The sequence below is a fragment of the Colletes gigas genome, unplaced genomic scaffold (genome assembly GCF_013123115.1).
Source record: "Colletes gigas isolate AHSC1104 unplaced genomic scaffold, ASM1312311v1 Colletes_gigas_Sc00017, whole genome shotgun sequence".
NCBI classification, from domain to species: Eukaryota; Metazoa; Arthropoda; class Insecta; order Hymenoptera; family Colletidae; genus Colletes; species Colletes gigas.
Window position 1 is genome coordinate 5,651,680 of NW_025106646.1, and position 12,146 is coordinate 5,663,825.

At 36.4% G+C, this 12,146-nt stretch overlaps 1 protein-coding gene across 1 annotated transcript in view; it reads right to left on the reverse strand.

Annotated features, from left to right (window-relative positions):
• LOC122400324 (probable nuclear hormone receptor HR3) overlaps positions 1-12,146 on the reverse strand; it is a 68,004-nt gene that overhangs the window by 18,810 nt on the left and 37,048 nt on the right. The window contains exon 3 of the mRNA XM_043401718.1: positions 1,112-1,277. Coding sequence (XP_043257653.1) covers positions 1,112-1,277 — 166 coding nt within the window. The remainder of the gene's footprint in view (positions 1-1,111; positions 1,278-12,146) is intronic.

Here is a 12,146-nt window from a genome sequence, read left to right on the forward strand (position 1 = left end):
TCAGATACAGCAGTGGCTATTTGCTAGAATGATTTGCACATTACGTTTGCAACACCTTGCAAGAATACCACATATTTATGATGGTAGACATAACTAGTCCGATTTTTTCAAATTCTAAAAATATAAAGCTTTAAAAAAAGGATCTTAAATCAACACAAGTGTGTGTTCTACTGGAGAATATAAATAAATGTGTTTCATGTTTTTATTTTGTTTCATCCCCTCTCTCCAACCCATGTATATAAAGAGTTAAGTTATAAAAATAAACTGTAGGGTTGAGGTATAAATACATGTTCTGGAAACGAAGCTTTTCTATGATTACCTTTATCAGTATTAGTCAATTATAAGAGAAATTAAATGTATATACTAATAAGGGTTGACTGAATAAAGATTAAAGAAAGGATCAATTCACCGATAAAATATCTTTTCTTCCTACGGTAAAATCAGAGATATACAAAATTATATTCTAATAGATAAACAATAATATTAACGTATAGCAATTTAGGTATACGTGACGTTTATGCGACCGAACAGTTAAACATGTGTCTAATCGATGTTGTTGATTACGTATGCCTAATTGTTTCCACATACTAGAATAGTTGTCAGCCTCAATTACTGTACTCATTCAGCAACGCCTAGGCTCTATGCGTGAGACACCTTTAGAAAATATACAAAACACTGAATATGTAATTATTTTTAAATACAGTAAGAGTAATCCCATATAAAATGTTTTAAAAATAATTACTTATGGACAGAAAGAAAGTGTGAATAGTATAGAACTTATTTATACTTGTGATAGTGTATTATAATTCTTGTTCGTATTAGACACTATAAGAAAACTTCTTATCGTGAAACGTTAATAAAGTTGTTACTTGAAACATTTGAAAATTCTAATCTAAATTACAAATTTTAATATTTATTTAATACGTAACGTATAAACTGTTGTCTTTTATTACTCGAAAGTATCTAGATCAGAATTTTCTTCATCCATAGGATAAAACGTGCAGCAACGAATGAAGCAACGCGTCAAGGGTCGTAAAAAGACACAGTCGAACGTGTTAACGTTAAAAGATGGCGAATGTCGGAACGAACGAGGGTGGTTTCAATCACTTACCCGCCGTTGTAGGGGTGGTGTTGATCCGAACTGCTCGGGGTCTGATGTTCAAATACACTGCTATCGGGCGCCGTCTCAGAGGCCGCTCTCATTTGTGCCCTGTGGAACCTAACTTCGTCCTCGACCTTCTCCCTCTGCTTCTTCGACATGCGTCCGAATTTAACGGCTGCAAAATAAATCGCATCGTTCAATGAAACGCTCGCCAATTATCGTCGTTTCGATGCACGTGTCGTCGAAATTTCTCTAATCTAATCGCGTTCGAGTAATCACGTTGCCACAAAACATTCATTCGATAATAGTCGTCGAGTGTCTTCCGCTCAATTAGACGCTCGCCCCTTGCCCCTAATTAATTATCTCCAATCGAAATTTCGCTAATCTGCAATTACCGAGGTACCCGATTAATTAACCGTGGTCAATGACGCGGATTACCTCGCGAAATATTATCTATCTACATGTTCACTGACTCCATCTAGTCTCGAGTTATACGGTTTGGTATTGTGTATACACGAGAAGTTGGCTAGCGAAAGGAATGCGGGCCTGATTGGTTCTGCACTCTAGAGTTTGGCGAGCCCACGGTCGCTATTGGCCGAGCCGACGATGAGTCGTGTGACAAAAGTGCCCCCTAGCCAACTTCTCACGGACGTACAGTACAACTCCTGGCAGAAAGATACAATTTTACGAAAAACTACCGTGTTTTAGGATTTTTAAATGTTATTGCATATAATTAAAGTCGATTCATTTATCTTAGAAGACAATAGGAAAATAAAAATGGAAAAATTTTTCAGATTAGTAAAAGCCTTGGAAATAAGTTTCCCTATAATATTACCCCGCGTTTATTAAATTTGTACAAAAAAAAAAATATTTGAATGGACAGAGTTCGTAAGAATTACTAAGAAGTTCATTTGGAAGCGTTAGTTTCCCCAGATCGGTTCTATCTGTGACATCCTTCCGTAGAGTCGCCGTTTTATAACCGGCCTTTATATCGTAAAAATCAAATTACTCTTATCCCAAAACAGAAATTTCTTTAAAATTGACATTCCCCTTTTCCCCCCGGTGGACTATCGCAATGTTTCCGTGTAGACAAAGATCGCCATATGCATCGTCGGATGAACCGATGGTTGTATCCGGGTCAAACGACGCGAGGGGAACGAGTATCGATCTGATAAACTTCGGGAGGAGCGAGTCTAATGAAGATCGAAGCACGAGCGTCCTCGTCTCTCGTTTTAAGTGGCTCGTCGACGCGCCAAAGAAATGTTCTGATTCGAAGAACGCGGAAGTTCTTTGCATCTCGGGCCTCGTCGTCGTTATCGCCACGGCTCGGATGCACCCACCCATCCCCGATTACGTCACTGCGCCGCGAACACACGCGCGCGCAATATACTACGTCACGCGAGGAGCGTTCAACAACCGCTAGAACCTGAATCGTTCGTCTTCCTTTTTCCCCGACGTGTTCTCCAGTTTCTCAAGTTCACTCGCGAGTTCAGACGCGACGCGCCTCCCTCGACGAAACTTCTGATTGTTCCAAAAAATCTCTCCCTCGCTCCCCTCACCCCAAGAACTTCGACCCCTCGCGATCAGAATAATTCTGATCCGAATTTAATAATCAGAGCACAGTGATTCTGACGATTAATTATTTCGACATTTTGGAACTTGGCTAGCCCCCATCAGTTTCTTAGAACTGGCGTCCAGTAATGATTTTTAAAATGAATATTGGTGTTGGTATATTCATCTTTCGTAGAGCAGAGAGAACATTCGAGGATTGCGATATGAATGATCAATTTACGAATCACGTCAGGGTTAGATCTGGGTTAGGTTATTTGGTTACAATATTTTGGAACTTGGCCTGTTGCTAACCCTCACCAGTTTCTTAGAACTGACGCCTAGTAATGATTTTTAAAATGAATATCGCTTTGGTGTTGGTATGTTCATCTTTCATAGAGCAAACAGAACACATTCGGGGATTCAAGGAGAATCGCCCCAAGATAGGAAGGATAGAAATGTTTAATTTACGAATCACGTCCGGTGTTCATGTTAAGAGTCATTACTGTATGCATATCTTTCTAAATCTGCTGTGAAGTATCGGTGTATTATACATTTCTATCTCACTCGCACTTTCTGAAGAAAAGGGACAAACGGGATCTCCAGGAAGATGTACCTCCCTTCAACTTTGACCAATTTTGCTTCCAAACGTCAGCCAATATCCGAGAAACTGTAATTTATTACCGTCGACGTACTTTCAGGACGCTTCGAAGGCAAATAACCGTCTGCTGCTTTGCTTTAGAAAGGTTCCTGTCCCTTGTTAACGCTAATGACCCACTGAGAACTCTGCAAAGATTTGTTTCTTCGCACGTTTGTTTGCATACATATTTGTTGGATACCCATTGATTTAGTCTATCATCCTTAGTCATAGACATCGACATTTTCAACTAACACTTTTAGTCGCTAAGAAAGTTTATCCTACCCCTTCTTCAATTCTTTCTACGAATCTTCCTAAGAGGAATTCCATTATAAATGGAATTAATTCGAAAGCTAAAGCAAACTTTTTGGTACAATCTCACTACGTACACTCGAATAAATCACTATTAAGTGTTGAACTTAATTCCATAACCCAAAATCCAACAGAAAACATGGTGTCATAAGTGGGATCTGTAGCTCATCGATCTCGTCGAACTCCTGTTTGAAGAAACATTCAGCACGAGCTGTGAACGACAACTTCAGTTGTCAATTGGATCATCTATGAAAAACCTACAGAAAAGGGAACACATTCAAAGAGGCTACTGTGGTGAGTGTTGTCCACGATTATTCTCATAATTTGACTAGATCTTCCTATATTTTTTCCTTCCAAGATCCTGAAAGCTTCCTTTGTACTCGTATTTCCACTTCTTCAAATTTAACGATGTCCACAAAGTACTGACACACATGATGCTCCGCAATTTTCATTAAAATTTTTAATTAAATTGCTACCTGATTCTTTTGAAGATGGCAGGTGTAAGTTACGTAATTTTGTCAAGCAGGTTGACGCTGTGTTTGAATTAGCTACATCATGTCAATTACCGCCATTATTATTATACGTAAAATCTAGAATTACGGAAATTTTGTAATTTAACTACGTGGAACGAAATTTTCGAATTATTAATTACGTTGTATCAAGATATAGAAGATGTAATTGAAAGATATGGCCTTTGAGGAAACATTCTTCACGTCCAGGAGATCAAATTATCTTTGTTGGAATAACATTCCTTGTCGAAGCTCTATTTTTTACAATCTGTTTATGTTATATTTGTTCCAAAGATGGTCATTTTGAACATTTCTTGTTAGATACATGTTTCGGAAAACTGTAGACTCTTTATTCTTACGTATGCTTTCACACATTTCTTAACATGCAATACAATAATACCTTGGTTCTCGCATTAATTTATGTTAGGTATACAATAGAACCTCGATTATTGCATTGTGTCGACATTGGAGGGAATAGTGGTTGAGCAACAAGTAAGGCTGGTGACACTATGCACGAACCATAAGTAGCGGGGATACGCCGTACGAGGCTACTTCTCGTTACCTTGGTTATTGCAGGAATTTTCAGCCCTGATTTTCTGCAATAATCGAGGTTGCATTGTGCTTGCGCCAGAATCTTCCCTGCCATTTATGTTTCTTCAGTTCGAGCAACCGTCGACTCGAATGGCCGGCAGCTGTGTAATTAAAAACTCATTCGACCTATTCCGGAGAACAAAGTCTTGCCCAATCTCTCCAAATGAAATCTGACGGTCCCAATTTGATTGCAAGAAGAGAGGCAGTACCGTATCTATTTCTGAAGGTTTCAGTAACCAAGAACAGCAACTTAACGATTAATACTTTCTTGAATTATTTATGGTTTTTGAATATTCTACAGTGTTTCCCAAATAACTTCATAGAGAAAGATTTTTTAATCTATGGTCGTATATGTTTTTATTTTTTAGGTGTAAGAAACAGTTATTATGAAAGTATAAATTGCAAATGGTGGTTTATCTCTAGAACATCGATATAAGTGCACCTCAATTAACAATTGCAATCCTTTACTATTTTCTTTGCAGGGCCATCTGTGCTCCATTTGCATTTGTTTTTAATTTACTTAAAAATTGATTAGTACAAATCCAAAATTAGTCGTTTCCAAATCATCTCAAAACGATATGCAAAGTGCATGGAATTACACTTTACTAAATTTACTTGCAAATTTATTTCATTGAATAATTTCTACTAAAATTATGTTTAAAATAAGTTTGTCTTTAAGACAACAAATTTCATTTTTCAACCTACCAGTTTCAATACTGATGTTCCAATTGACCTTACAAGTCATTGAACTCTAAATTCACATGTAGACGATAATCCTTTCCTGAAATATAAGACTCAGGCTTAGAGAAAAGGAATCCATGAACGAGCCGAATAGCTTAAGGATCTACAAGCTATTCGTAGATCCTTAAGCTATTCGGGTCGTTCATGGATTCCTTTTCAAATCCCGGTCCAGTAATCCTATTGGATAACACTGTAGAAACAACCTTTGCACAGTTTTATCTTGGATCATTCGACTCTCGATCGAATTACTATGTAGACGTCAGCCATTTTTCAAAAATCAGTTTTAGAATCGGTTTAAGAGAGAAGAATCTATCGACGCTCTACAGAATTAAAAAATCTGGATTTAAATCTCGATTGAACAACTTCATTAGCCTTTTCAATACAACTTTTTAGCGTCAACGTATCATAAAACTATTTTGGACGTAGATAGCTCCAATTATTTTAATTTTCTCAATTCTCAAATTTATCAAAAAGTAAAGAAAGGCCAAATATAATTTATAATGAAGAAATATATGTCCCCAAATGTTTTTATCCTTGAATTGCTTGTATTTAAATTTTGTAAATCCTTTACTTTCAATTTTCATAGAGTATTTCGAAGACGAAAATATTGCATTTCGAAAGGTTTATGACTGGGTCAAGGACCTGAATAGTTCCTCGACATAAACGATGGATCTTCATGGTTAAAGTAGGTTAGTGACTTGCAATCACATAGTTATCGAGTGTTCCATGACACTGTTTATAAAAGGTAAGAGTAGAGGAGGATAGGTGGTTCCCGACATCGTACTGCTAAAGAATAGAGACTTTCTTCTAAAAGAATTTAGCCACAAAGCGAGGAATGCAAGGATGCCTTTTACTAAAGAGAACCGTGGGAAACATCCCGACGTTTACCCTAGAACCTTCGAAACGCAGTGTTTTCTTCTCAGACAAATCAATGTTTTCTAACAAAATTATATATTTGACTACTATTATAATCGAAAAACTACTTTTTCGGACTGCTTGGTAACTAATAACGACGATAACATAGCACAAACGTTTGATCACATTTTCGTTCCTGGTAAATATACAACTGGAGTAATTCAAACATGGCGGTGGCTCTATTATGATATGGCGTTGCTTTAGTAATAAACGCGCGAAAAATGTATGTGTTATCGAAAGAAAATTGACTACAATCAAATACATAGAGTTGTTAAAGGATAATTTGTTTTCAACCATAGAAAAAATAGGAAGTTTGTCTTCCAACATGACAAATACCCAAACCATACTGAGAAAATGTTGCGAAATTTTTGCAACATAATAATATATGGATGCTTTTGTAGTCTCAAAATCCAGATTTGAACTTAATAGAGCATCGTTGAGGCGGATTATTACGTTCACTGCCAAATCAAAACAATAAAATATTCTGCAAGACTAAAATTTTGATTTTAAATCATTGTAAACTACATAACCTAAAATTTGTCTCAGTACTTGTTTTCTTAACCTCATTAAAATTCGTGTTTTATAACACAAATTTATTTCCTTCAACATTTCATCTTGGGAAATAATTGGTTTAGTTCCATAGTGAAAAGTCCTCCTAAATTGTTAATGTTGTTATTGTTACATTGTAAAATCAAAATGTTTGTTGTATAAACATGATAAGGTGTTGGTTCCAGAGTGTAATTAAATAAATCTGCTTATTATACATATACAGGATGTTCGGCCACCCCTGGAAAAAATTTTAATGGGAGATTCTAGAGGCCAAAATTAGACGAAAATCAAGAATACCAATTTGTTGATTGAGGCTTCGTTAAAAAGTTATTAACGTTTAAAGTTCCTTAACGTTTAAAGACCTGACATCCAATGTATATTTTCGGCTCATTATTCTGGGGCTTTAGAGCTCTGAATTAGAATTATGAATTTTGAATCATTACAATTCTTAAATCCATCCAGAAGTTATGATTATACTTTCAATAAAGAATTTTTTTCTCGAAAGTACGTAGAAGTATGTCTATTCACCAAAAATGATTGTAATTGCCACCCGGAACCGAAAACAATTTTTCGAGAATGATTTCAAACTTTTTAATTTCGCTGAAAAATTTAGATACCTACCCTGTTGATTTTTCTTTAAAATTCGTTTTTAATTTCTAATAAATTTGTTTGACTCTGTACGGGAATGTCGCTTAATACTTTTTCGTAGGTATCTATGAGCTCTTCTTCCAAACTAAATTTCAATAATATCCATTGACTATTGTAGGAGTTATGGTCATTTGAAAATTGGACCATTTTTATGGGGTGCTTCTAACTTTCTGAGGTTAAGGGATATCTTTTCCAACATTCTTGGAATTTCTACATATTTTTCACAGAAATAAGCGTTGTTTGCATTGTGAAACTTTAAAATCCTCCAATCCGTTCGGAAGTTATGATGATTTAGCATGAAAATTCGAGGAGATATTTTTGGCCTGAAATTATATTTTCGGAAAAGAATTTTTTTCTCGAAAACGAGTAGGATTTCGAGGATATGTTTGTTAACCAAAAATGATTGCAATTAACACCCCTAGCTAAAAATATTTTTTTAGAATGATTTCAAATTTTTTAATTTCGTCGAAAAATTTCTGCATTTAGCAATTTTTGTCTCGAAACTGCGTAAGAATTCGAGGGTATGTCTATTCACCAAAAATGATTGTATTTGACCCCCGCAACTAAAAATAATTTTTGTAGAGCAATTTGACATTTTTTTTCCCACCGTAAAATTTATCTTTTTATCGATTTATCTTAAAAATTAATTTTTGATTTTTAGTAATTTTGTTTGGCGCCTTACAGAAAAGTTGTCTAATACTTTTTTGTAGGCATTCATGGGCTCTACTTCAGACAAAAATTTCAATGAAATATATTCACTATTATAGGAGTCATGGCTTTTTGAAAATTGGACCATTTTTATGGGATTTTTCTCATTTTACGGAGTTAAGGAGCAACTATTTGAACATTTTTTGAATTTCTACATATTCTTCACTAAAATACGCGTTGTTTGCATTTTGAAACTTTAAAATCCGTCAATCCGTTCAGAAGTTATGACATTTCAAAGATTCCCATGAAATTTCGGGGAACCATTTCATTCATTCAGGTCTCAGATTAGATTTTCGGTACGGAATTTTTTTCTCGAAAGTGCGTAGGATTTCGGTGGTATGTCTATTCACCAAAAATGATTGTAATTCACCCCCGCAACTAAAAATAATTTTTTCAGAATGATTTCAAATTTTTGAATTTAATAACTTTTTAACGAAGCGTCAATCAAGAAATTGATATTCTTGATTTTCGTCTTACATTGGCCTCTGGAATTTCCCATTAAAATTCTTTCCAGGGGTGACCGAACACCCTGTATAAATTCATATATCGTTCTAAACATATATTTTATATAATATTTACAGTATGGCTTTGGCTTTGGCACACATCAACAATTACGCGGTTTCGCGGTGTACTCACATGCATACATACACATACAATAAGAATATTCCACAAAATACGAATACGATTTACAAATAATAGTGAATCCGTGTAGTCAGAGATGTCGCAATTAGTCACTTGAATAACATGTAACATAAGGGCCCAATAAATATATTTCCGTTACCAAAGTTCATGGTACTTAAATTCGTTACGAATTCATTTCGATAAATAATTAAAAATACTAAACGCCAACTTAAATACCGCGAGTGTAATTCGACAAGAAGTCCCGGTCCGTGGTCCCGTTGCGAGGGGGGTGTGTGTCGAGCGTCGCGAGATAGAGATAGACGGAGAGAACGATGAGCAAAGGAGTGGCGGGAAAAAGGGAGAGACACGCACGACGTCAGCTGCCAGCTGAACCGCTATCAGGATCGCGCGGAGGGAAACGGGAGGAAGAGAGAGAAGCCCTGGCCGGACGAAGAGGTAGAAGCGGAGGGTGATCGACCCAGAGTGACGTACGCGCGACGGAGAGAGCAGAGGATCTTGAAGAACCGACGGAGAGAGAGGGATGACATAATGGGAGGGAGACGGAGCGCGAGCGAGACGACAACAGGAAGAGTATGCGCGCGCCACCACCGGTAGCACACGATGCACTTTCTGGCGAACCGTGTGCGAGCGAGAAGCGCCGAGACGACCGACTGGCTCCTTATCAACGGGCGCAAATACATACTGCCGGACGCCAGGTCGTGAGAAGTAACACGTTTATCGAGGCAACGGATCGCCACGGGGAAGATCCGCTCGCCGGGCGACGACTATGCACGATTCTTTTCGGGGCGATCGGTTTTCGAGGAATTCGGGGACACCGACGCCGCCGGCGGGGCCCTGCCTCCTCGTCGACGTCGGGATCGAACGAAACCCGGGCGTCAATGACCTCACGGAGCAAGCTTCCACCGCGGGCTGTTGAGACACTCGGATTTTTAGAGAGTATTTTTATATTTGCGCGGGGGTGGCCAGCTGCGTGGGAATGTTGACTTTCGGATCGGAGAACTCGACTCCCATCAGGGGGGGACCAAGGGCTGCCGGGTCGTTCCCGGTTGTTTCAGGACCGAGTCGAAGTGAATTTTATTCACGAACAACGAATACGAATTTTCGATTCGTAAATTTGGATGAGTTATAGAAAGAAGAATGGATTATAGAAACATTCTTGACTTCGGAGGACCGCGTCGAGAACAGCTTGAACTGTCTGAGAGAAATGTAATGGTATAGTCAAAAGCGGAATGATCTAAAAGAACAGCCGGTTGTTTCAGGACCGAGTCGAGTGAATTTTATTCACGAACAACGAATACGAATTTTCGATTCGTAAACTTGGATGAGTTATAGAAAGAAGAATGGATTATAGAAACATTCTTGACTTCGGAGGACCGCGTCGAGAACAGCTTGAATTGTCTGAGAGAAACGTAATTGTATAGCCAAAGGCAGAATGATCTAAAAAACAGTCACATGGAACCCGTCGCTAATGATGTTGCAGGTGATGCGTACCTTTGCAATTGTTAAATTCAGATGAGTAATATTTTTTAACTACATTCTGAGAAATTTATTAATAGGAATATACAGAGTGTACCCCATTTTTCCGTACACACGTCAACAGTGTGTTCTACAAGCAAAACTAAGACTAAAGTATTATATAACAAAAAATCCATAAATACTTTGTTATTTATAACAAATTGCAAGTTATAACAAAAATATGAACTGTGAAACTCGATTGAGATTCAGGATATTAAAATAAGAAAAAAAATTTATAATAAAATAAAATCAATCTTTTGTAAGCATTCGATATCGTGAGTTTCTTTGCAATTTACTGACCATAAACTTGAACAATAGTTCAAAATTATATGACAACAAAAACTTATCATCGAAGAAAGAATACTTCAGCATCCAAGGTAAATGATAGAAATTAAACTCTGATAAAGAAATGTTTAAGTTATCCATATAATTCTATATTAAAAATATTTTTTCGTGCCTCAACTAGTAGTTGCTCTGTTTAAACAAAATTTTAGTAAATTTGTTTGTTTAGTAAATAAAAAAACATCATATTTCATATTTTTGTCATAACTTCTTAACAAAGCATTTATGAATTTTTTGTTATACATATAATACTTTAGTCTTATTGTTACTTATAGAACACACTGCTGAAGTGTGTACAGAAAAATGCGGAACACCCTGTATAATGTAATGACTACCGTTTTAAATAATATTTATTTGAAAATCGCACTTTGTTATCATGTAACTGCAAATCTAAACAAATCTAAACAAAAGTATCCGTACTTATACCGATTCTGAACATTTAAAATCATGATATATACAAATTTGCAATGTCCACAACAGTTTCAAAGTTCACAGTATACTCGACATTAGTAAGTGATATTACATTGACATATAATATTGTAAAATGAGTAAAAGGCAGTGAAACGTCCATAGTCAAAAGGAAATTAATTATTAAGTGGCATAAAAAAGGAAAATCATATTGAGAAATTTCAAATTTAACGAATAGAAACAAATCCACTGAAACTGTGATAGACAAATCACTTATAGAAGCTTTAAGAAAACTAAAACTCCGGAAGAGAGAGCTATTGAAAGTTTTGTGATACTTCCCGCACTCGCCTGCAGAGGGCTACGCTTTCTCACAAGTACTCGACCAAACATTCAATGTCACGGCGTTTAAGGCAGTCTAAACACTCTCCTTTTTTTAAAATATTTAAAAACTCAAAAATAAATGGTCCACAATTCGCAGCAATTTATTTATAGAAGCTTTGAAAGAATATTAAGAAATGTAGCGCGAAGAAAGCCATGTAGGTACAACTAACAGTAAGGCAAACCGTGTAGTAAACGATTGTGGCATCAAATCAGTAGCCATTTGTTCAGATTTTATGGAGCTAGCGAATCGAAAAAAATGTTTATTTTATTAAAAACTTTTTAACATAAGGTATGATGAGAAAATGTCGTACAAAAAGTTTTTTTTTTCTCTCGTAGAATAAGAATCTGTAAATAAAAGTATAACTGACGACTCCAACTAACAGATTCTAAATGGAACGACAGAAAAAGATTTAGAGACACGTGCTTTTAAAATCCGTAAAAGGAATTTCGAAGCGTGTTTATTTACCATAAAGGCTCTACAAAACCTCTCTTTTCAACCAAGTACAAATTCTATTGAAAAATTGAACGTAACTACCCTTTCCGTCGAGATCAAAGCGGGCGTTGTGGATGAATCGATAGCCGATATCGTTCGTTTCTC